At 62.6% G+C, this 24264-nt stretch overlaps 2 protein-coding genes across 5 annotated transcripts; one reads left to right on the top strand and one right to left on the bottom strand.

Moving 5' to 3' along the window:
* The first annotated feature begins 410 nt into the window (after positions 1–410).
* IL12RB1 (interleukin 12 receptor subunit beta 1) lies at positions 411–5494 on the top strand. 3 transcript variants are annotated; one of them, XM_072029251.1, is made up of 16 exons: positions 411–785; positions 1421–1535; positions 1663–1832; positions 1903–2054; positions 2517–2562; positions 2662–2772; positions 2856–2938; positions 3058–3283; positions 3376–3546; positions 3621–3722; positions 3819–3959; positions 4045–4188; positions 4314–4413; positions 4498–4579; positions 4686–5102; positions 5232–5494. In XM_072029251.1, the coding sequence occupies exons 1-16, from the start codon at positions 740–742 to the stop codon at positions 5289–5291; spliced, it is 2166 nt and encodes a 721-aa protein (XP_071885352.1). In that variant the 5' UTR covers positions 411–739; the 3' UTR covers positions 5292–5494. The 3 variants fall into 3 exon arrangements, with proteins under 3 accessions (XP_071885352.1, XP_038025137.2, XP_038025138.2); XM_038169209.2 differs by having other exon boundaries at positions 4681–5102; positions 5232–5493; XM_038169210.2 differs by having other exon boundaries at positions 4686–5494.
* A 9167-nt stretch (positions 5495–14661) lies between these two features.
* On the bottom strand, positions 14662–24185 carry ARRDC2 (arrestin domain containing 2). 2 transcript variants are annotated; one of them, XM_038169212.2, is made up of 8 exons: positions 23775–24185; positions 18415–18481; positions 18133–18280; positions 17692–17794; positions 17150–17406; positions 16642–16801; positions 16219–16370; positions 14662–16115 (listed from the first exon to the last, which is right to left on the bottom strand). In XM_038169212.2, exons 1-8 carry the CDS (start codon positions 24037–24039, stop codon positions 16062–16064), a joined length of 1206 nt encoding a protein of 401 aa, XP_038025140.2. In that variant the 5' UTR covers positions 24040–24185; the 3' UTR covers positions 14662–16061. The 2 variants fall into 2 exon arrangements, with proteins under 2 accessions (XP_038025140.2, XP_071885355.1); XM_072029254.1 differs by lacking the exon at positions 23775–24185 and adding an exon at positions 19094–19436.
* Positions 24186–24264: the final 79 nt, after the last annotated feature.

Raw genomic sequence — 24264 nt, forward strand, 5'->3', positions numbered from 1 at the left:
CACCCAGCACAGCGACGCTCCCGTCACCGCCGCCCTCTGTCCCCGAGCGAGGCGCACAAGGGGACGCTTTCTGCGGGGACAAGGGGGCTCTGTGCAGGGCCCGCGGTGCCACCCGGCCCCGCCGCCCCGGGGTCATGCGGCCGCGCTGCCAGCGCCCCGCTGACGCCGTGCCCTCGTGCCTCACTGGGGCTTTGTTTTGGCCGCGGGGGACAATTTGTGCTGGGGACCAAGGGGCTGAGTCCCACGGGACACGCGGCCATCCTGCCACCGAGCCCTGCGTGCTGCAAACACCCAGAGCCGGCCTCGGAGCTCCGGGTGCAGCCAAACACAGGCAGCGGAGTCAAAAACACAACTGGGGTTTGGGGGAAAAAAAAAAAAGAACCAACAAAAAGACACCAAACCAGCTCTTTTGCTTACCTTGCTCTTCTTGCTCGCGAGGCTGCGGTGCTTGGCCGGGCCCGTGGCGGGCGTGCGGGCAGCAGAGGGGGATGTTTCTGTTGCTTTCTCTTTTGTTTTTGGTAAAAGTGAGGCAGGCACTCACACCTCACGCCGTGCTGCCAGCACACTTGCTCTGCCTGGGAAAAGCCGCTCGTAGCAGAAGAGGAAGCAGCAGCCAAGGCAGAGGGGTGCTGCTGCGAGCCCGGGGGGTGCCGCTGTGCCCTGGGGGGTTCCGGGAACCCCAAAAGGAAGGGGATCCGGAGAGGACGGAGCCCGAAAGCTGGGGATCCCCGAGCAGCCCATGCTGGGGTGGTTGCTGCTGGCGCTGGCGGCGCTGGCGCGGGGCGGTGAGTGCTGCTGCGGCGTGCGGAGATGAGAGATAAGTGCAGAAGACTTTCAATGAACGATTTGGGGGCGATAAGGGGGAGATAAGGCGCCTCTCGAGCAGGGCAGGGCAAGAACTTTCACGGTTTTGGGATGGAGGGGGTTTGCCTCACGCTGCCGGGCCAGGGCAAAACTCAAGGAAGCCCCGATGGGGGCAGCAGGATTGGGCTCGGGAACCCCCTCCAGCACAGCATCCCTGGGGAAATTTAGGGTGCTTTTGGGGTGGGAATCACCTGTGTGGCCGCTCCGCTCCCCTGTCCCGTTGCACAGCGTGGGGGGCGGCTGCCCGCTGCCCGCATCCTTCCCAGTACTGCTGGGAGCGAAGCGGGAGCCGACAACCCCGTTACTGGTTAAACTGGCTGCGCGCCCTCCATGTGGGCTCGGAGCCACCTCCAGCCACACAGAACAGCGCTGCCGGGTGCTGGAGAGCGTGATTTGGGGAACTTGGGGCAGTTCCCATGCTGGTGGCAGGAGCAGGAGCACTGCAACGCCCTCGTCTCCCTCCCTGTGCCCCTCTGGCACCCACCGGGGGTCTGCGGGGTGCCGTGGGGCAGAAGCAAACCTGAGCCCGGCCACAGCCGCTGCCCCCTGCCCGCAGGCACCGCCGAGCCCCCCGACTTCTCCTGCTTTAAGCAATGCGGCTCCTGCGACTTCCTCTGCTCCTGGCCGCCCCGTGGCCCCGCTGGCAACACCACCTACGTCCTGGTGCTGTGGTGAGTCGGGTGCCACATCCCCTTGGCAGCCCCGAGCAGCCCACTGGGACACGGGGATATTTGGGGACGTGCCATGGGTCCCCCCCCCTTCCCCGTGCACGCAGAGGGCGAGCTTTTTTTCCCCCAGCTATGCCACATCACGGACGTGCTGGCGGTACAAGGCGGGTGCCGCCACGACCTACACCCTGCCGCGGCACCGCGTCTACGTCCTCACCAACACCACGGCCTGGGTGGAGGCGCGGTGGGGACCCCACCTGCACCGCAGCCCCAACCTCACCCTGTACCTCAACGAGGCCGGTAAGCGCCGCGAGGCCGGGCTGGGCGCGCCGCCACGGTGCCGGTCACCGCAACCACGCTGTCCCCGCAGTGAAGCTGGATCCTCCCCCCGATGGGATGAATTTCGCCAAGGCCAAGGGGCTCCTGCAGCTCCAGGTGCCGCGGCCGCCGTTGCGCGGCAGGGAGCGGGAGCTGAGCAGGGAGGCTCGCTTCCGCGGGGTGGGCAACCACAGCTGGACGCAGGTAAAGTGTTGGTGGTGAGGAGCAGGGGGGGGTTTGCAGGGGTGTGAGCAGCCCTGGATGCAGCGTGGGGGCTCGGGGGCACCGTCCCCGCCTGGTTGGGTCCCGGCTCTCCACCGGCATCCCGGGGATGGGATCGCGCTGCCACCCGTAACAGGATCAGGGAGGGATTGGCGGGGATTACGCAGGCAAAACCCCGGATTAGAATAAAGCTGATGGCAGATGAAATCCTGACGCTGCTCCCAGAGAGACCTGAGTGCTTCCCCAGGGCACCCCAGGCACCACCACCACTTTTTGGGGGGCTCCATGGGCAAAGCTGTGGGACCCCAGCCAAGGGAAACCCCCAGATACCATATCCCCTGCACCCCTTTCGGTTCTCCCATGCCCCAGTAACAAACCTTCCTTTGTACTGGTTTCATACTGGTTTCACTGGGCGGGTGCCCCCATCCTGCCTTCTCTCCGCAGGTGCTGTGCGAGACAGGGAAGAGCGAGGACAGCAAGGAGGACCCAGGTGGGTTCAGTCCGTGCCCTGTGGGTTGCTTGGGGTTTTTGGGGGATGAACACGTCCCGGGAGGTGTCCCCTCACCGCCACCCCCCCGGTTTGTCCCAGTGACCTGCGACCTGGGGGGAAACGCTGCCTTCGAGGTCCAGCTCCGGCAGAAGACGCAGCACTGGAGCAGCTACTGGAGCGACTGGAGCAAATCCATCTTCGTCCCTGAGGGTGAGAAGGGACCCCAATATCCCCGCCCACCCTGCCATGGGCACCCCGGGCTGGCAACCCGCCTGGCATCGTTCCTCTTACAGAAATCCTGGAGAGCCCAGAGCTGAGCTTCCAGCTGGGAAACCTGGGGAAAAACGGGCAGAGGCTGCTGCAGCTGAGCTGGCAGGTAGGGCAGCGTCGGCTTTCCACCTGGAACAGCCCCGCTGTCCCCTTGGGACCCCCCTCTCCCCTTGGGACCCTTCTCTCCCCTTGGCACCGCCGCGGCCACCACTCTCACCACCCCAGAGAGCTCGCGAGGAGCAGGGGAACGTCACCTACACGCTGAGCACCCACATGCCGGCGTGCCGCTGCGCCGCGCTGCCCGAGGCCGACGAGGTGGTGCTGGGACCCGAGGTGAGGGCGCACAACCTCACCCTCTGCGGGGCCGAGTACGAAATCCTACTGACGGCAACCAACGCCGCCGGCACCAGCCCCACGCGGCAGCTCCACGTGCCGCCCGAGCAGCACGCAGGTACCCACGCGCGTGCCGTGGAAAGGACCCGGCTCCTCGGTGACGCCCTCCCCAGCATCCTCACCCGCTGAGCCCCCCAAATTTCGCCCCAGAGCTCAGCTTTAAGGACATCAGCTCGGCCGGCGAGGCAGTGACGGTGCGATGGGAGGCGCCGAGCCGCGGCTTCGCCTACTGCTTCGAGCAGCAGCCGCTGCCGGGAGCGCACCGACGGGGTGTCTGCGTCCAGCAGGAGTTCCCTGCAAAGAGCTCCCACCTGGAGAACAGTAAGAGGGTGCCTGAGACCCCCAAATTCCCACCGGCTCTGGCCAGGCTGCCACAGGTGCTGGTTCCCCCGTAGGGTCGCTGGAAGCGCCGGCGTGTTACCGGCTCGCCGTGCACGGCTGGAGCGCAGAGCAGGGCTGGGCCACCTTCGCCCTGCAGCATCATTTCGCCGGCAACAGTACGTATGGGAACGGGGAGCATCGCATCCCCAGCGTGCCATAAAAAGTGCCGTGACCCTAAAGAGCTGCTCCTGTCCCCCCCTGGTTCCATGCAGCCTCGCTGGCCTCCTCCATCCGCATCAACGCCAGTGCCGAGGCTGCTGTCCTCCGGTGGGAACCGTCCCCTCGTGCCACCTGCCCCGGGGCGCTGGCGAGGTACCTGGTGTGCCACGCGGCTGAAGGGGACAACGAGACGTGTGAGTGGCGGTGGCTATGGCCAGGAGGGGACGCGGGTGGGTGGGAAGGGGGCCGGGTGCTGCCCGCTTGTTTTTGTTCATCCAGACGGCGAAGCAGATGCGTCGGCCTCGCGCTACACCCTCCGAAACCTGCGGCCGGGCACAGCCTACAGGGTCGGCATCCAGGAGGTGGCAGCGGACGGCGGGGGCAGCTGCAGCACCCCGTGGCACTTCCAGACCATGGCGCTGGGTAATGGCTGGGGACCTCTTCCTTCTCCCAGTGGGGATGCTCCGGTGGCCCTCCTGTGGTGTTAGGGACAGCGAGGGGACGTGGGGCTGGAAATGTCACCGCCACCCAAGCACGCTCGTCCCCAGGTCCCAGGCTGGCAGCGTGGAAATCCAACCTGAGGTACCTGGGCATCTCGCTCGGGCTCCCCGCCGTCGCCGCCGTCATCTACCAGCTGAGCAAAAGGAGGTGAAGGCAGCGCCGTGACCCCGCTGTGCCGCCTCTTTTCCCCCTTTTCCCCCCATTAACCCCCCACTTCTGGCATCCCCCCAGGGCCCGGCAGCTCCTCTTCCCCCCGCTGCCCAAGCCCGTGGGCAGCAGAGCCATCCAGTTCTCGGCCAGCGAAATGAGCCAGGTGAGACACAAAGCGGGATTACGATGGGGCCGGACCCTCCACACCCCAAACACAGACCTCACCGCTGAACCTTCCCACCCCAAACACCCCAAAACCTTTAGGACAGGCCCTGGAAAGGCTTCGCCGAGCCCTCGGAGAAGTTCAACCTCGCCGAGCTGCTGGTGACGGAGCTGAGCCCCGAGAAGGAGGTGGCCGACGGCACGCGGCCCCGCACACCACAGCCCAGCCCCAAAAAACCCAAAGAACCGATGGAGCTGGGGCAGCCGGGCTGCGAGAGGGAGCTGCCCTTCGACTACCGGCAGCAGGAGGTGCTGAGCCCGCTGCCGAGCCCAGAACCAACAGAATCCAACGGGGGTCCCCCCTGCGGCACCGGGTGCTCCGGCCACCAAACGTTGGAGGAGGATGTGGGGAACTCGGGGCTTCCCTGGCTGCTGGTTCCCCTCGCCCTGCTCATCTCCGACAAACCCGTCATCATCAGGGACGAGGAGGGCTCGGAGCTGCTGCAGGAGAAGTCGGTGCTGTAGTGAGCAGGGAGATGGGGCAGGAGGGGGACGAGCGGGGTCCCACGGGCACCCGGGGGGATGCTGAGCGCCCACCCCGAGGCGCGGCCCCATGGGTTTGTGGTGCTTTCTAGGGGGTTTCTGATTTCCAGGAGCTGCTGCTGAGTATACCAAAGGTGCTGCCCATGGCGCTGTGCCTGGCACAGAAATAAAACCCGAGGGCAGGGAGCTGTGGACCCAGCTGGGGACATTTCCTCGGCCATGGGAAAGCCGCTTCGGGATGGCATTGGAGAGCAAACGCCTCGAGCCAGCCCCTGCAGGATGGGGGCACATCCAGCCCCAGCCGACACCGGCTGTTCCAGGCTGTAAAAATTAAAGAAAAAAAAAAACAAATGCACGAAGCAGCAGCCTCAGACAGCAATCCTTGTCCCACCAGGTCAGCATCACTCGAGGGTTTGGCATTGAGACCCCGAGCAATGGGGCTGGGGGCCGGCAGGGCCCCTCCCCAGCATCCTGCCGGGAGCTGGGGCTGTGCCAGCACCGTGAGCCTTATCTGGGGCAGAAACCTTCAGATGCTGCTGAAGATGGAGCGTGGTTTGTGGTTTCGTCTGCCCCGAGCGTCAGCACCGGAGGCAGCCGCCTGTATTTGCTGAGGGTGCAGAAAAGAAAAAGGGGGAAAAGAAAAAAAAAAAGTGCGTGGGGGAGCAGCAAGGGGAAGTCTGGGGAAAGGCAGCACCCCCCCTTCTTGCTCAGCACCGCCGCTGTGGTTTAAAACTGCTTCGCAAGGGGTTTCACCAAGATCTGGTTCCCCGCTCAGAGCCGCCGGTGCCCCCCGCACCCCGGGGTGCTGCGCCCAGCACCGGGGCTTTGCTCTGGGTGCACAGAGGGGGTGGGGGTGGCAGCATCACGTTTGGATCTGTGTCACATCCCCACGGTGCTCCTGGATCCCAGGGAGGTGATGGGGATGGCCACGACCCCGTGGTTTCATTTTGAGCCCCCCCAGTGCGCCCATGTCCGGCGCCAGCGGGTCTGAGCTGCGCCCAGCTCCACGAGGTGGCACCAGCCCCGCGCCGCTTGCGGCCCCACGGAGCTCCCCCAGCTCCGGCCAAATCCAGGCCACGGCCCCACCGAGCAGACCCAGGGGGCTGAGAGCAGTCGCTCACCACGATGCCAACCACAAATCCCCCCCAAATCACCCCCCCCCAGCCACAAATCGGGGGATTTATTCGGCACCACAGCAACGCGCCGACACCTCTCCAGCCCGAACTCCTTCATCGCGTGCAGCCTCTCTCCTTCACCTCCAAAACCCAAAGGGATGTGGATCAGGAGGAGGACGGGCACCCAGCAGCCTCCCTGCCCCCAAAACGCAGCCTGGGAGAACTCATTTATTATTTAGGGCTTTTACTGCGGTGGAGCCGGCTCACGGTGGAACCAGCAGCAACGCTCGGGCTTGCCTCAGGTGCTGGCAGAGGAAGTATTTTGTTACGGGTGCGCAGCGCTCGGGTTGCAGCCCGGCCCCTGTTTACAGCCTGATTTTTGGGGCTGGAGCCGAGGGAAGCAGCACTGGGGTCACTCAGCTCGGGGTAAACACTCAGCCCAGCGCGGGGCCAGCGCCAGCACCAGTTAATCATTCCTGTTGCTCTTAACGCAGCCAGCAACAGGACCGGGTTCATGGCAGGACAGCAAGTCCCCATCGCTGCTTGAAAAACACCCCAGGAAGGTGGGGGGGGGAGGGCAAGAGGCACCCCCATCCCCATCATCCTCACAGGGTCCCCCCAAATCCTTTGGGGACAGCCCCGTCCCCACGCACCCACAGAGCCCATGGGTGATGTGCTGGGGAAAACTAACGAGGGCTCACCAATTAGTGCGAGTGAGTGGCTCGGGGCTCCCTAATTAGTTTGAATTGCTCAGAATCGTTTTCCAAGGAATCTCCAGGAGCCACCTGAGGAAGCTGGAGAGGGACGGGGCCAGGTTGGGCAGCGGGGACGGGACCTTGCCCCCCTCCGGCACCGTGCACGACCCAGGAGCACCGTGGGGCATCGGGGGGCTGAGAACGGGCAACTCGGCACATGGGAGCCACAGCACTCCCCCCTGGGACAGCTGCAGGAAAAGCAGCAAAAAAAAGGCCAGGAATGGGGAAAAAGCTCACCCAGCACACCGGCCCCAAATGCACCCGAGCCGTGGTCGCTCCCCGCAATGCCGGATTTGGGGTTTTCCTGCGCAGAGCGGAGCCGAGGACCCTCAGCCACCCACACACACGTCCCCAGACACCTCCACAGCTAATTTAAGACCCGCTGCCTTTATTTTTAGAGGGGGTCAGATGATTTGGCGCGGCGCTGCATTTCTATGTTTCCTGATACGCCGGCTATTTCTGAGCCTGGCCACACGACCGCCACGCACCCCAATCGCTGCCCCCAAAAGATAAAACCCACAAAAAGTCCCACACCCACCCCCGGGGTGCTCTTCCTATGGCAAACACAGCTCCGAGACCCCCACCCAGTCCCTTCTCTGGGCTGTTTTGCCCTCCCCGAGCCCCCAGTGGAAGGAGGAAGAGCTCGGTGCCAGACGGACCCGCATGCAAGCCGTGGCGCGGAGCAGGATTATTCGCCGGGCAAAAAGCCACCGCTGCCACCACTGCCACCACCTGCACAGCGCAGCCCGCTCCCGGGGGGATTCGGTGGCCATTCAGGAGCTGCTTTCACTTCATCCCTAAGCAAACAAACCGATCCCCACCGTGCGTGTTTCATCCCTTTCTGCAGATGTCAGGGGTTGCCCCTCGCCGCCTCACCGCACACGGAAGCGGGGGGAGGCAGCCGGGACCCCCCCCCCCCGGCATCACAACCCCCCCACAATGACTCTGCAGGGGCTGACGGAGGGGCAAATCCCCCCCAAAAACACACAGCTCAGCTGGCGCCTCCCCTCCCCTGGAGAAGCTTTGAGGGGTCCCCAAAAATCCCCAAGCAGGGCTGGTGCGCGCCCCAGAGCCCTGCGTCCCCGGGGGAAGGGGACAGTGCAGCCGGACAGACGGCCACCCCGGCAGGACACACGGCCACTGCAGCAGCAGCAGCAGCTGGGCTCGGCTTGTTTTTAAAGTCCTGGGTATTTCTGTGCCGCCGTTTCGCAACCGTCCAGTGTCACAACAACAACAACTCCGCTTCGCCTTCGCAAACAAGCCGAGCGACGCCTGCTTTTTTTCTCCCTCGCTCTCACGTCAGGCTGAGGTTTCTTTGTGCAACAGCTTCTCCCTGGCAAAGCGTTATTTCCAGAAACAATGCCCGGGAATGGAAAATGACTCGAAGCACCAGCAAGAACCAAACGTTGAAGAGTTTCTTTTCATGGAGAGGGGCTCGGAGCTGCCCCATCCCCTGCGGGGCCGCGCTCAGAGCGCCGCGAAACAACAGAGCCGGGCACTGCGAGCCCCAGCGTGCAAGCTGGGAGACGCAGGGGGAAAACAGCTTGGATTCCTGGCATGGGAGAAGCACCCAGGCGGGTGCAGGAAACATTTTCTTGCTGCAGTTTTAATGCTTTCGGATGGCTGGGTTCAAGATCCCGCAGCCAAGGGGGCAGCGCAGCCGCTGGCACGGCTGAAGGTTTCCAGGCTTTGGCAGCAGCCTAGCAGAAAAGCCACGGATATTTTTGACCTGAAACCTTACAACAACAATACAAGCAATCATAAAACGAGGGCGTCGGGAGCCAGGCAGCGCAGCGCAGCTCTCCCCAGCCTTACAGGGATTTTCTTCCCTTTCTTAAGGACGCCTGGGGCCGCAGAGCCCGGACCCCAGGCCCATGCCCCTGCTCCACACGCGTTTCCCAGCCGGGCTATCAGATTAGCTGGAAGGAAAGGACACGGCGCCCTTATCGGCGCACACATTCCCCTGTTGATTTGGCAGGGGTGGCTTCCAGAGGTTTGCAGCATAAACATATTTTGCTCACGCTGGCAGACGGGGTCGAGCTAAGGATAGGCGGCTCGGCGGGACCCGGAGGTTCCTGAAAACAATCCCATATTTTGCAGCAAACCAAAACCCAGGTGCACGGGGAAAGGGCTGAGCCCGGAGCAAAAAAATCCGCCCGGCTCCCCCGGGCGCTAAACCAGCACCGAGCGAGGAAGGACCGCGAGCCATTCCCCCGCTGGGTTTGCTCTCAGGGTGCTCAGCCCCTATCTGCGAGCACTTTCACTCTCCCTGTTTTTCCACACGGGAAAAGCAGAGCAAACCAGCCAGGGCCCTGCTGCTGCCATCCCCACCAGCCCCAACCACCTCCAGCCAGCTGGGACCCCCCCTCCCGGGCAGCCTGGCCTCCCCCCGGGGGCTATCGCTGCCTCCATCGCTGCACCAGGATGGCCGCATTTACACAGCTGCTTATCAGGAAAATCCTTTCCCTCAGCACCTTGTAAACCCCTTGCATTTAAAAGCGATTGGGTTCAGGCTCGCTAACGAGCTGGGTGAGTGCAGGGCAGGGTGCAGCACCCAAGGGCTCCCCGGGGTTTAAGCGCAGGCTGCAGGTGGGCGAGCTCTGGACCAGGATGTGTCCATGGGGCTGCTCTGCCACAGGCATGGTGCCGTTGGGTTCAACCCCCCCTTATTTCTCCCCGTTGCCATCAGTGTCCCCGCATTCAGCCCTAGCAGATGGGATTTGCTCTCCCCGGTGTTTTGGGACGGGCCAAACCACACGAAGCTGCCCCAGGACCTGTCAGAGCTGCGATGCCTTTTGCGGGTGCTGGTGCAGGGCCACCGACCCGCTGCACCCTCCGGTCCCTGCTGGGGCTGCGCCAGCACAAGAGGCAGATTATTTCTGCCGCACCCCCCCCAGGGAGATGGAAAATGTAAGAGCTGTTCCCAGCCGGTGCAAGGCTTCCTCCCCACTGCAGGGCACGTGGGGCTGGGGACAGAAACGGCACACGGGGCACGGGTGGCACCAGGGGATCCCCCAGCAGCGGGGAGGACGGGATGCGGGGTCTGCCCCCACCCCGGGGATCCATCCCCACTCCCAGGCCAGGCTCTAAAGTCCAAACTCCGGAGCAGCACGGGCACCCGGGGTGGTTTTGTTTGCTTGGGAAGCGCCAGCCTCCCACGGAGCGAAGGGCAGCAAAACAAGGGAGGGAGCTGCAGCCCCACGGCCAAGGTGCCAGGGGACAGGGATCGGTGCGGTGACAGCCCCGCAGTCCTCACCCCAAGGACGGCCACATCCCCACCAGCACCCTCATGGTGTTGGGTCCAGCACACCCCTCAGCCCCAATTGTGCTTTGATTTTATTGGAAAGAGCTAAAATAAAAAGCAAACGCCACGCGAGCGAGGTTTTAGCTGCGGGGAGACACAAACGGGGACGGCAACGGGGATGGGCACCGTGTGCTGGCCGGGGCTTTCCGCATGAATTGCAAAGCAGCGCCTGGGAGTGCCGGCAAACACGGCGCCGGGAGCAAAGTCCCCGCGTGCCACATCCCTGGCACGGGCACAGGCGAGGCACGGCCCCGCATCCATCCCCAGCAGGGCCAGCGCCGTCCCCGCGTGCGCCCTGTTTGTGTGCCAACACGCCACGTGCCGCTGTCAGATGACTCCGGGGGGTTTTGTTGTTGTTGTTTTTCTCAAGTTGGGTGTTTGCCGGGAAAAGCCAAAATATTTGTCCCTGCTTTCGCCCTGCGCAAAGGGCTTGGGGACGCCATGCGGGGACCAGAGTTGGGGGGGGACGAGGGGATGTGGGTCAGAGAAGGGGGGTTCCCGGTGCCACCCTTCTGCCCCCTGGCTCTCTGGCTCCGGTCCTGCGGCCCCTCGCGCCCCGCTGTTTATCCATAGACATGTTTGTGAGCAGCACCCAGCCGCTTCCTCGCTCCAAAACAATTGGACAAAAGTCAAAAGTCAGAAAAATTTTCCATTGTCCGAGGAAGGGAGCAGTAAACAAGCGAGGGGCCGGCGAGGACGTCAAGAGAGGGGGTCGGCGGCGAGGTTGTTTTCCACCGAGTGAACAACGGCGGCGCTTTGCCGAAGGGCTTCCGAGCAGCCGGTGGCGTCAGCAGCCCCGCAGCAAACCCAGCCCTGGAAGCCACCGCGTGCCGGGGGCTGCCGGGGTGTCCGTGCCGGTGAGCGCCGCGACGGCCGCACATGCCCGATGCTCCCGGAGCGGTGGCCAAGATGGGACACGCAGGACGTGCAACACATCCACAGGACTGCTCTGGAGCTTGTTTTTTGGCAGAAACCAGCCTTTGGTTTCTCCAAAGCTTTCCCCTGGCCCTGGGGAATGAACCCTCAAAAGGTTCCCGATGGCAGCAGGGGGGGCACGGGTGGTGCTGGCTGTAAGAGGCTTCCCGAGGGAGCGCAGCCGGGGTCCTGTGCCATCCCCGCGGCCGCTCCGGGAAGGAGCTGAGATTCCTGTCAAACCGGCAGGGAAAACCCCGGCGCAGGGCAGGGATGAGCGGGACTTTGCCTGCGGTTTCCGTGGGCGGGAGCGGCTCCTGCAGCATGCGGGCTGACTCAGCGGGCGTAGGGCGGCCGTGCTCCTGCCCCGGCTGTGCGTGGGGTGAGCGCGGGCACGCTGGGGGGCACAGCTGCCTCCCGGGGTCCCCGTGCCTCCTCCGCATGGAGGGGATCCCTGGGGTGCAGGGCGGTGCTTTTTGCAGTGCTGGATTGGAGCAAAACCAAAGCAAGGTCTGGTCGTGAGTCCCAGAGCTTGGGGACAAGCAGGTCCCCGTGCTCCTGAGCACCCATGGGTGCTGACTCGCTGCTCCCCAGGGCACAAGCCCAGCGTTATCCCAACTCCAAGGATGCTGAGCGTGGGCAGCGGGGCGACAACCCCATCCCAGGCAGGGGGCCGGAGCGGTGCATCCCCATCGGAGCAAAATCCAGGCTGCTTTTATCGTCTCCACCATCACCCCAGGAGCAGGCAGCCCCCGCGGGACGCAGCCCCCGGCGCAGGGCCGGGCTGCAGCTGGGAGGCGGCGAAGGCAGCGCTTGTTTTCCCAGAGCTGGACGCGTGCCCGAGCCGGGAGGCAGCAGCCGCTCAGCTAATCCCCGGCCCTCGCAAGGCCGCGCCGGCGCCGGCACATTCTGTCCCTGCCAGCGCCGGGGCCGGCCGCGAGCTTCGCGTGTCACCTCCCCGCTGCACGGCTGTGCCGACCCCCCCCCCAAAGTGCTGACCCTCCGCCGGAGGACAGCAGCCTCCAGGCGAGGCTGTGGCTGAGCATCCTCCAGCTGGACCCCCGCGATGGGTCACTCTTTTTTTTTTTTTGGGGGGGGGGGAGTTAGGATGGAAGGAGCAGCACCCCGGGGTGCTGCAGAGAGGGGCTGCAGCAGGATGAGCTGCGCTGTGCTGCTGCCTCCAGGGCTCATTGCTGGGCTCGCTGCCCTGCGTCTGTGCCGGGGGGGTCCTGCGCTCTCCAAGGCCATGAGCTGCACCGGGGGGGTCCTGGAACTCTGCAGGGCTGGGAGCTGCAGCACCCAAGCCCTCCCCAGCACCCATGGGTGGCCCAGACACAGCATCAAAAAGGAGCGTGCCCACGGCCACACGTGGCTCCTGCTCCCTTATTCTCCACTGCCATCCCACCCAGGGCCGAGGGGTCCTGCAAACATTCAGGGCTAAGGGAAAAAAAGGTAAAAAAGCCACCAGCAGCGGAGCGGGGCTGGCATCCTGCTGCACCTCGCAAGGACCGGGTTTCGCCGGGTGGTCGGCGAAGCATTTTCCAATGCTCGGGGCCAAGAGCTATAAATAAATACTCCCGGCACTGTAATTGCATAACGCGCCTGCTGCCCGCAAGCCGGCCCCTGCCACGACCAGCACCGGGGCTGCCCCCGCTCCGCAGCCCCCTGGGCCCTGACAAACCCGACCGGAGAGGCCCTGGGCTGCTCGAGATGGACTTTGGAGCTGGGGAAGACAAACAGAGCAGGGCTGGAGAGCAGTGGTGGCGTGGGCGAGGGTTGTGAAAGCCCTGCCCAGGGGTCCGTGCCTCACCCCAGCGCCACATATCCCGACGGGGTATTTTTAGCCCCCTGGGGACTGGAGAGCGTGGAGCTTTGCTGGCAGCAGCCCCAAGCGGCCCGGCCCCCCCCTTGGCCGTGCTACTGTCCAGCCATGCCATGGCTTTACAAGAAACCCTGGAGGCATTTGCAAGAATTAATGCTGGAAAGATCCCTCCCACGTGGGGATCGGGAGCGGTGCCCACCAGCATTGGGTTCCCCGACCCGACACGTCCCCACGGCTGCCCCTGGGTGAAGCAGGCAGGATGCGACCGCAGTGCTCGGCAGCCCTTCCTCCCCCCTCCATGGGAATAAAAATCCCCTTGTGTGTCCAGAGCAGATGATTGGGGTCTGATCAGCAGCTCTGGGGTTCTGCCCCGGGGAGCGTTCATCCCCGCTGCTATCAGGGAGGCGTTTGCTGGTGCAGAATGGCTCCCTTGTGCCGTGCCGTGGCACAGCAGCACAGCTCCGTGCTGGCCCCGGGGGGGGCAGATCACAGGGTTTTCCCTTCAGAGGCTTCTCTGTGCTCAGGGGGGGTGCAGCGCTGCGGTTTGTGCCCGCTTTGATCCCACCAACGTGCCCCGGCACGGCTGAACCGCGGGGACGCGCAGCGCCGGCCGCCTCTGCGCATGGCTCCACGGAGAGGGATGCGAACGCATTCACTGCGAGGCGGCTTAATCCTCTTCCGAGGAAGATTACTCAGAGCAGCCGGGGATGCCAAATAAAATCAGATCCGAATAAAGGTTGCGTGAGCGTAGAGCTCTCGCGGGCAGACAGCGCCTGTGCGGGCGCGAGGGCCCCACGTGGATGCGTTTTCGCGCCGGCCCGCTGCGGGAGCACGTGCTCCAGCGCGGCCGCCACAGGGATCAGCTCAGAAAAACAAACAAAAAAACAAAGTGACAACAAGAAAGAGGAAAATCACAGTCTGGTGGCAATGTTTTTAAACCGCACAGCTGGTGGAAGACATAACTGACCCCCGAGCCCTGTTTTGCATGCTGTAAATCTGCTGCGCTCAGCAGAGATGTGGAGCGCAGAAACGCCAGGACAAACAAACGGAAAAAGAGCTCAGGGCAAAGAGAGCAGGTGAAGGAGCCGCTCGCAGCCCTTGTGGGAGCTGGCACATCCCAGCTGGAGCCGAGCGGGCCCCATGGGATGGAGGACAAACACGGCCCCCCAGGCACAAATAGCAGCAAACACAGAAAAACACAACGGGAGCGCTTGCGGCACTAAGGAGGAACGAGGCTGCCTGGAGGCACGGAGCAGAACGTGGCTCTGGGACACTTCACCCTTCTCCCCCTGGGTCTCAGCAGAGCACCAGGATCTGGCCTTGCTGCACCAGCACCGACCATGAGAGCCGGGGAATTTCAGCACCAGCCCCGGGGCTGGGACAGGCTGCGAGCCCCTAACGGTGCCGGAGGGCAGCACTGACCGCCTGACCCAGTTAATACCAGTAGGCCAGTTAATACCGGTAGTGGGATGGAGCTGGGTCCCCCGGGGCGATGTGGTGAGGGTCAGAGCCCTCCTGCTCACCTGCGACACCTCCCAGCTGCCACAGGAGCCGGGGAAGCACGGGCAGAGTGGGTCCGGCAGGAACAGCACAACAGAAAAAAATCCACCCGTGTAAGAGCCACGCAAGAGCTGGGTGTAAAGAATTTATTTCAAACAAAAATCCCCCAACGAAAGTCGTACAAAAAGGAAGAATATCAGACAAGAGTGGTCATTATAAAAGTGTTCACAGATACAAAAAAAAGTCCTCTGAGCAAGCCCCAGTGAGCTGAGCGTGGTCCCAGCACAGAGGCTGAGGCTCTTCTGGCTTTGGCTCCTCATGGAGCCCCGTGGGCGCTCATCGGGGTTGTCTCAGAGAGGGAATGCAAAGGTCCCCAGCCCCCAAACCCTGCCCAGATGGTGCCGGAGGGTGTGGGGTCAGCCCCAGCGGGCACCTTGCAGCACCCGGCTCCCACAGCAGCAGCACAAATTGCTGCTGGGCCTTTCCTCACCGTGCCGGGGCTGCCGGCCCCTCTGCGGGCACAGGATCAGGCCCCTCCTGAGCAGGTCTCCTGGCCCTGGAGGGTTCATTTCAGCTCCACATCTCCCTTCAGCTTTTGTGGCTGCTGCCAGCCTCGGAGCAGACTTCTTTCTCATTTCCTTGGCCACCACAGAGCCCAGCAAGACCCCCCCATGGTGGCACTGCAGGCGGGGGGCTGGTTTTTAGCCCCAGCCTGGGGGGAGGCAGCAGCACGTGGTACAGGTTTCAGGCCAGCACGCAGGAACCGGCTTTCACATTCTTGGTTAAGTGGCACCAAAAGGCCTCCACAGATCTCTGCTGCTTTGGAAATAAATTCATGCCCCCCCCCCAAGTCCTCCGCCCTGACAATAATCCATGGAAGTCTTTACATTTTTTGGCCAGGCTGTTGAGGCAGCTCAAACCATTCCCCCTGCAGGCATCACCAGGCTCGTGGCAACATTTCTCAGCAGCGGACAAAGGCTCTGCTTCATCTGGCCCGAAAAAGGCCCGTTACTTTCTTAGGACACTGCAGCCCTGGTGAGCTACTGCAGGAGAAGGGCTGCACCCGCACCACCACGGGATGAACTCAGCACAAGATTATAAAATATTCACTAGTAATCCTGAAAAATACCTCCAAGCTCCTGTTTTCCGTGACAGGAGTTGCCAGAGCACAGCCACTGCAGACAAGGTGAGCGCAATCTTGGCTCGTGCCGAATGTCCCATCCGAACCCCAAAATGCCGGGGCGGTGATTAACCCTCTGCGTCCCACCTAGCTGCTCACACCGCCGGGTCTCACACGTGCTCTCCTACCACGCACGAGTCCACGCCACCAGCCAGCCCTGCAGCTCGGTGTCAGCCCGTGGGACAGTCCCGGCAGGAGCAGGGAGGGCAGCGATCACGGACGGGGTCTCAGCGCTGCAGCTCTGGTCGCTCAGCCGCCGCTCGGGCGCCGTTCCCAGACCGAAGGGCTGCGAGGGTGCAAGCTTTCAACCCCACGGGTTGTCACGCTGTCAGCCACATCCAAGGTGCTTCTCTCAGCAGGTCATGCAGCGTGGACGGATGTTGTCTGACGGTGGGTTTGGATCAATCTGCAAAGCCGAATTTAAGGTCAGGAACCCCGGCAGCGGTCACATCCCCCCCATCTCCCTCCAGCCCCCAAGGCCAGGTCCGCAGAGCTGGGGGATTTGTTACCTCTGAATACAGCGGAGGTGGTCGAAAGCGAAACTCCTGGATGTAGGCGAAGAAGGGACCTTCCAGGACACCGCCCAGTTCGCTGCGGCACGGCGGAGCCAGGCTCTGCTCAGCCTCCGGGCTGGACACGACTGATGAGTATTCAGGGGGAGCTGAAGAGAGGAAAAAAAGGCATCAGGGACTAGAACATGCAGGTAAAACAGATTCAAATTCATTATTTCCCAAACCCTCCCAGTTCTGGGTAAATGGCACCAGTTCAGAGGGAACCCACAACTGAAAAATTAAGTAAAAAAAAAAAAAAAAAAGCAAAAGCTAGTCCGAGAGCAAAAGGCAAGGCTGAGAACTTGCTCTGCCCCTCTCTATCACGAGGGGGTTGACCAGGGGGGTTTGCAGCACCCAGGCAGACCCCAGGGAGATGCTCACCCTCTGGCTGCTCGGGGATGGTGCTCAGCCAGTCCAGGTTGATGCTGTACTGGCTGCTGACGCTGGACGTGCGGCTCCCGAACGGATGCAGCGGGATTGTTCCGATGACAAGCGGCAGCTCGAGGAGCAGCTTGGACGTCCCAGGAATATCCACGCAAACCTGCAGAGACAGGAGGCAAGAGGGAAACTTAGCTGTTGGTGTTTTCCCAATCCAGAGGGGCGGATCTTTCTTCCCCAGAGCGCCAGCTCAAGCTAGCCAGAAGGGAATTCCAGAAGGGAATTCTTGTGGTGGGAAGCAGAGGGAGATGTGAGCACTCCAGCACAAGCCCTCACCCCCTGCATGCCATGGGGAGCGCAGCCACAGCTGCACGGGGGAACCCGAGGCCTCACACAGGTCACCAGCCCCAAAATGCTCAGCACCAGCACCCACGATGAGCACAGCTCTGGTGAGACAGGGAGCACAACCGAGAGCCGAACCTTTTACACTGGTCCCCGCCAGGTCCCTCACCTTCAGGGAATATTCCACTTGGATGATGCGGCACTGGAGGATGGACGGCCCCACCGGGGGGATCTTCAGCGCCCGCCCGTGCCACACTTCCCGCTTCCCCGCCGCGATGGAGTCACCAACGATGCTGGTGACCACCGACTTCTTCTGCTTCTTGGTGCCCCGAGCAATGAAGGTCTGAGTCTGGATGATGGCTGCCTTGGGCACCACCGCCCGGCTCGTGCAGTTGTCGATCTCAGCAAAGATAGGGATGACCTCACCTGCCAAAAGAGACGTGCGTGTTGGAGGAGGGGAGACGGAGCCCGGTCCTGCCCGAGGAATTCCTGCACAGGATCACCAAGGGCTCGTCCTACTGCCTGGCACAAGGCTTCGTCTAGCAGGAGCGTGTCCCGAGGTGGCCGCCCGCATCAGGTGTGAGCCCTAAATGCTCTAATTTTGTGCCAGAAGGCAAGAGCCCAGCTCGCAGTGAGCCCAAATCCTCTCCCACCAAGGTTTACCCCAGGGCCTGCAGAAGTTGAAGGGCACCAGCACGGTGGGGTGCTCACCTGGGGTGTAGCCTTTTCGGTCTATCTTGGCAGTCACAGAAACCTGGCCACGATTGCAGTACCAGGCACGAGCAAGTTTCTCCTTAGCACCTGCCTGCGGAGCCTGGAAAAAAAAAAAAAAAAAAGGGATATATTTGAGCTATTTGGAAAGAAACGATGAAAGACAAAGCGAACACCTCCCTGGCGCTGACAACCTGCTGGGGAGCATCAGCAAGTTCCTAGGAATCTTATGCAAGATGCTTTCGCAATGCATTTCAGTTCCCAAAAAAACAGGAGGCAGAGATGACCTCCGTGCTCCTCGGGGCCCAGCCCAGGTAGTGCTGGAGGGCACGAGTCACAGGGGACAAACATCCCCTCTGGACATCAGGCCCGTGACACGTTTGACAAGCTCACTTTAGGCACTGGCCAAGCTTTAGACGAGGAGGAGGAGGGGGAGCTCACCAGCAGCGCAGGCGTGTTGATGTCGATGGGCTCGATCACGGTGAACTCCTTCTTCACCTTTTTCACCGTCGACCAGGGTCTGTGCAGTTTGGCTTTCACCCAGTAGCGCACGCTGCCGTGCTTTCCCTCGAAGGAGGTAGCCAGGGTCCTGTGTACAAGCAGGGAGCAACTCAGGAGGGCTCTGCTGAAAGGTTCGGCTCCGAGGTGCCCCGTCCACCCTCCCCAGGACCGAGCAGCTCCTCTTCCCCTTTACATTAAGGCAACAAAAACCCACGAACTTACTCGGGGAGCTGGAAAGTGAAGGGGAACTCGTGCCTTCCTGCCTGCAGGACGGTGACTTCACCATTGTCTGTGGGCAAAACAGATTGAAGACGATTATCTCGCATCTGCAGGACTTCCTCCCCGAGCAAATCGGTGGCGGAGCAGCGCAGGCAGGGAAGGAGCAGCACGACACTGCTGGAATATTTCTGCCGGGGTTAAACTGCAGCAGCAACAACAACAACACAGCTGTGACCCACAGCCAGGCACGTCCCGCGGGCACCGGGCTCTGCTCTCCGCACACCCCTGTGCGTGCAGTGCCCTGGGGAGCCGGGGGCTGCCCGGGTGGGCTCTGCTTCACCCTGTGGCTGCCCAGAACAGCAGCTTGGGCACTTGGAGCTAAGGAGGGTGACCGAGCACCCTGCGCCCTGCAGGGCTGCACCCCAACGTGCTCGGTGGGGCTGGCTGGGACCCCTGGGGCTCTGGAGAATGCAGCTCCCCAGGGCTGCTTCTCCACCAGGGATGGGATTAGAGAAGGGGGGGGCACCAAATGGGGTGTCCCCAAGCAAGGTGTCCCCAAGCAAGGTGTCCGCAGCTCCCCAAGAACCAGACTGCAACCCTAACCCTAACCCCAACCCTAACCCTAACCCTAGAGCCCCCAGCCCCAACTCCCCCCCCTCTCTCAGCTCGACCCCCGCGGTACCTGGCGGGGCCAGCAGCGTGTCTCGGTGGCTGAGGAACTCCACCTGGTCGCTGTAACTCTGCGTGTAGGCGGTGCTGGAGCCGGCGCTGCGGGATTCGGTCCAATGGACCCGGGCAGCGCCGATCGCCCGCAGCCGGAGCGCCCCGAGCTTCGCCGCCGCCGCCAGCTCCAGCAGCACCCGGCCGGCCACCGCCTGCCCGGGGCTGAAAGCGGCCGGAGCCCCTCTCTCCGCACCCTCCAGCACGATGGCGAAACGTTTGAGCCGATCGAAAAGCATGGCGAGATGGCGGCTCCAGCTCCTAACCTCACCGCCCCGCAGCTTCGCTTTTTAAGTGCCCGGAGCGCCCGGGGGCGGCCCCCGATGGGGCGGGACGGGGCGGCCCCGGAGGGTGCTGCAAAACAAGGGGGAGGGGGCAAGGGGTGGCCGCCAGCCCTCCGTGTCCCCCCCTACACACACAGCTCGGAGAGGATGGGGCTCCCCAAGGCTTGGCACCTCGGGGGTTGCGGTGCTGGGGTGGCCGAGGGGTGTCCAGGGCTTTGGCTGGTGGTGGGGTGGGGTGGGGTGGGGGAGAAATGGGGTAGGATGGGGTGGGATAGGGCAGAATGGGGTGGGGATGGGGTGGGATAGGGCAGAATGGGGTGGGATAGGGCAGGGTGAGGAAGAAATGGGGCAGGATGGGTCGGGGTCGGGGTGGGGATGGGGTAGGATGAGGGAAAAATGGGGCAGAATGGGTCGGGGATGGGGTGGGGATGGGGTAGGATGAGGTGGGATAGGGCAGGATGGGTCGGGGATGGGGCAGGGTGGGTTGGGGGTAGGGCAGAATGGGGTGGGATGGGGCAGGATGAGGAAGAGAGAGAGCAGGATGAAGCAGGGATGGGGTAGAACGGGGTGGGATGGGGCAGGATGGGGCAGGATGGGGTAGGGATAGGGCAGGATGAAGCAAAGATGGGGCCAGGATGGGTTGGGGATGGCGCAGGATGAAGCAGGGATGGGGCAGGATGTGCTGAGGATGGGGGCTGAGCCGCCAGCCCCGCAGGGACCCCGCAGAAGACGCGTGTGTGAGCTCAGCATTTGCCCCCCGTACATCAGCCCCTCTCTGCTGCGGTGCTGCCGTCCCCGCGTGAGGAAGGCTTCTGGCTCCCATCACAGCCGTGTCCCTGACCCCACACACCCCAGAACTCCGCGTTCTCAGGCTCGCAGCCGGCGGCTGTGACCGGGGGGTTCCTCACCCCCCTCGATCAGCGCTCCTCGGAGCGGCAGCGCCTTCCCTTCCCGTCCCGTTCCCGCAGCGCCGGGCGCCGCACACAGCCGCGCTCACGTCTTTCCCAAGAGCCATTCCCAGGGGTCAGAACAGGCTGCAACTGGATCTCGGCTCCTCGCACGGCAGGGCCGGGCCAACTGGCGGTGAAGGGAAAGCTGGTCTGGGACATCGCTTGGCTTATTTCTAAGAAATGAAGTACTGGCTCCCATTCAGCTTTGTGCAATTACACAGTGAGCAATGCATCTTTCCCCGCGCCTTTTAACCAGGGAAGCGCTGGTTCTCCACCAGCTCGTGCTGGGGTTTGTGTGGGGCTGCTCCAAAATTCGGTGACAAATTATATCTGTGTGGGAAGTGCAAGGGTCTCGCTCCGTCATCAGCATCTGCTGCTGGTGCTCGGTGGGGGTAAAGGCATGAAAACGGGGAGCTGTTGGTTTTTGGCATGGAGACCACCGTTAGCAGCACCCAGAGATGTTGTAAAAGGGAGAAGTGGGGCAGAAAGTGGCCCGTGCCCCCTCCAAAAGGGTTAACTCAGCCTTAGAAGCTTCCACTTTAATCATGATTGTCACATTTGCGAAGCAGCAGAGCTCTCCACCCCGGGCACGGGCCTGGGATAAGACAAAACAGGCAGGCATTAAAATGTTACTCAGCATTTGGCTGCGAAAGCCTTGAGGATTTTCGAGTTGCTCCCAGCCGTGTTGGGCAAGTCCCGCTGTGCTGAACTGGGTTGATCTCAGCCCCTGAAAATGAGCTGGGCTGGAGCCTCGCAACGCTTTAGCTGCCTCCAAAGGCAGACTGGAATCGTCTGCCTCCCCCGCGAGGGAAGGGGACCGCGTTTTGTTTTGCGTACGTGCCCGTTTGCTGCCACGAGCAAACATGAATCAGAGCAAACACTGCGAGGGGAGCCCGAGAGCAACGGGGAAGGAGGAAGGAAGGCACGGCACGGCAGGACCCAGGCGGTGACGGCAGCCCCGGGAAGGCACCCGGTGTCCCCGCCTTGATGCACGGTGGCACCGGAGGCCGTGTGGGTCCTGGTGGGGGGCTCCTGGAGCTGCAGTGGGGCCGAGGCAGCTCCATCCTGTGCTTTTCTCATCCCTGCTGCAGCCCGTCAGCTCGCAGCCCCCAGCCCGTGACTCAGCCATCGCCCACGGGATGCGAATCTCTGCAAACCTCCCTCCCGTGCCGCAGCCACCGCCGCTCGCCTCCGCCGCACGCGAGGCTGCGAAGCCCCTGCTGCGACCTGCCCGGGACCCACAGCACCGGGGGTTGGGGTGGCGGTGGGGGGGTCTCTCCTCTCCCCAGGGCCCAGGGTCACAACCAGCTCGCAGGACTTTTCGTGCCCACAACCGGCTGAAAGGCGGTTGGGCTCCAGGCAGGAGCCATCTCCAACTCATCAGCCCCATCTAGAGTCTGGCCAGGCTGAAACCAGCCCCAGCAGAAGCTGGCAGTGGTTCTCAAGGAGCTTCTCCTTCCCCAGCTCACCCTGGGGATCCTGATACTGCTCCCCGATGGCTCTGGGGCCACGCAGGGCTCTGCCCAGCAGCCGGGGTCAGCAGCTCCCGGGCCCCTCTCACAGCACCTCCTACAACAGCAGCCAGGGCCTTGGCTTTGCCCATGAAAGCCCTACCTTCTCCTCTCTTCCTGTGCCCTGTTTACACAATATACATTTAATGGCCCTGAAACGCAGTCCGAACATCCTTCTTCCAGCCCTTCTCACGTCCCGAAGCACAGCACCCCCGTGCCAGCCCTCACCACCCTGCTAGGAAACTGCAGATAAAGTCACAGCTGAGTGGAGAGCAGAGCGGAGGGCGCTTATCTCCGCCTGGCTTCCCTCCTCTGCACTGCCTTGTTACCATGACAAAACCTGCATTTTTTAAACACCACGCAGACACAGTTGATCTCATCGAGAAGCAACAAGGGAGCAGTCACAGGGCCTGCAGATGATGGCACGTTTTCACCAGCCTCTCGCTAGCCGACCCCAGGAACGTCCTCACGCTGCCACCGGTGACGGGGGGACGGAGCAGGAGCCCAGTGGGATCCACAGGAAGGGATTTTGGCCGCAGAGCAGCGCTTCTCCCCAACCCACAGCCTCCTTACAGCACTCCTGTGATCACAGGCCCGTGTCCCTCTCACAAAGGAGAGAAGGAATCGCTCGGTGAACACAGAGGATAAAATCACAGCCCGCAAGTTCTGGCGAGGCTCCCTGCTCCCCGCAGAGCCCACTTAAACTCTCCCCACGCAGCAGGCGAGGGCCAGAAGCCATTAGCTCCGAGCTACGGGAGCGCAGGGTGCTGGCAAGGCCAAGCAGCTCCTGTAATTCCTCCAGCCCTTGGCTAAGCGCCCTCCTCCAGCCGGCTCCGGGGGCTTGGATAACGCACAGTCCTCGCAGCAGAGCGCAAACATGCTCGCGGCAGCTCATGGCTTCTCTAAAGAAACCCACTGCAGGGATAACGGGGAATCAAACTCACCCTATACCCTTACAGCTAAGGCAGCCACCATCCAAACAGTGTGATGACCACTCAGGATCTTCTCCACTGGAGTTCAGGGCGCGGGCTTCTCCCACATCCTTAATTGTCATCAGGCCGCTTAACACACTCGCAGCTGCCCAGGGGTCATCCTTAGGCACAGCGCAGAAGGGCCGCTGCCAAAAAGACAGAAACTCGGGAGTAATGCAGGTGTTTGGAGCAGGTGGCTAGGCACAGTCATCCAGAAAAGGGGAATATGGCCCTAAAGTGCAGTTTAGGGGCAAGAACACCTCCAGAGCAGCAGCTGCCATCGCTCCTGCAAGCTCTACGTTTGCCAGCTGGGCCCTTGCTCCAGCACATTGACATGCCCTCAGCATTAGGCACCCTCGGACACCAAGCAGGACAGGCAATAAAATGGCATCGGAAAGGGGAGGAGGGGAAGCACAGAGCCACGGCTGTAACAATGCCATGGTGGGGGAGGACAAAAGACAAGCGCTTTCGTAAGGCAGAGTTAACGAGCGGATGGACAGCTGCGACGTCCCGTATCCCTTGGCTCTGGAGCATTTCATCCCAACTAGGCAAATAATTCGAGTGGCTTGTCCTCATGCAGTAGGTCCAAGCAACATGCCAGCTGGGCATGCGGTTCCAGCATCAGAAAACTGGAAACAAATATTTACCGAGCGACTAAGTGCTCTTTCCACGCTTGTGAACAGACACTTCTATTTGCACTTCCCTGTGCAAACAGAACAAAAGCCACAACCCTTTCGTGCTCACCAGCCCCCCTGAAACCAGCAGCAAAGAAACCCTTGGCAGAGGCCGAGAGGGATGCTGCTGCTTGCAGGTGGCACCAACCTTCACGGGAAGGGTGGAGACCTGCCCAGAGGGGGTGCCTGCAGCCCACGGGGGTCCCAACCCAACACCTTTTAGCACAGAACCACCCCTGAGCCCCAGCCTTACCAGGGATAAGTTGACAGCGGCGGTACAGGAAGGTCTGGAAGGCCGTGTAGTCGTGGTAGACGGTGTTGAGCCCCACGCTGTGGCTCTCCAGCCAGTGCACGAAAGCGCGCCCGCGAGCGCACACCTCCAGCGCCCGCAGCCGCAGGGCACCGCGCAGCTCCAGCCGCACGCGGCCGTGCAGCAGCTCCCCGCTGCCGTAGGCACCCCACACTCGCCCGTCCTCCAGCTCCACCACCAAACTCCTCACACGCCTGAGGGACTGCATCGCTGCTGCCCCTGATGATCTGGGCAGCTCCGTGAGGCTGGTCCCCACTTTGGGCAAGCGGGACGGGCACCTCTGCGGCCCTCCAGGGAAGGGGAGAAAGAGCAAAGGCTGTCCCGAAATCCCTATTTATCCCTGCCCCTCCAGGCCCAGCCCTACAGGCCTAGCTCTGCCAAGGTTGGACTGAGACCCCGTTTCATGGTGATGTTTTAGTGCTGACCCTGTGTG

This window comes from Anas platyrhynchos, chromosome 29, assembly GCF_047663525.1.
Source record: "Anas platyrhynchos isolate ZD024472 breed Pekin duck chromosome 29, IASCAAS_PekinDuck_T2T, whole genome shotgun sequence".
Lineage (NCBI taxonomy): Eukaryota > Metazoa > Chordata > Aves > Anseriformes > Anatidae > Anas > Anas platyrhynchos.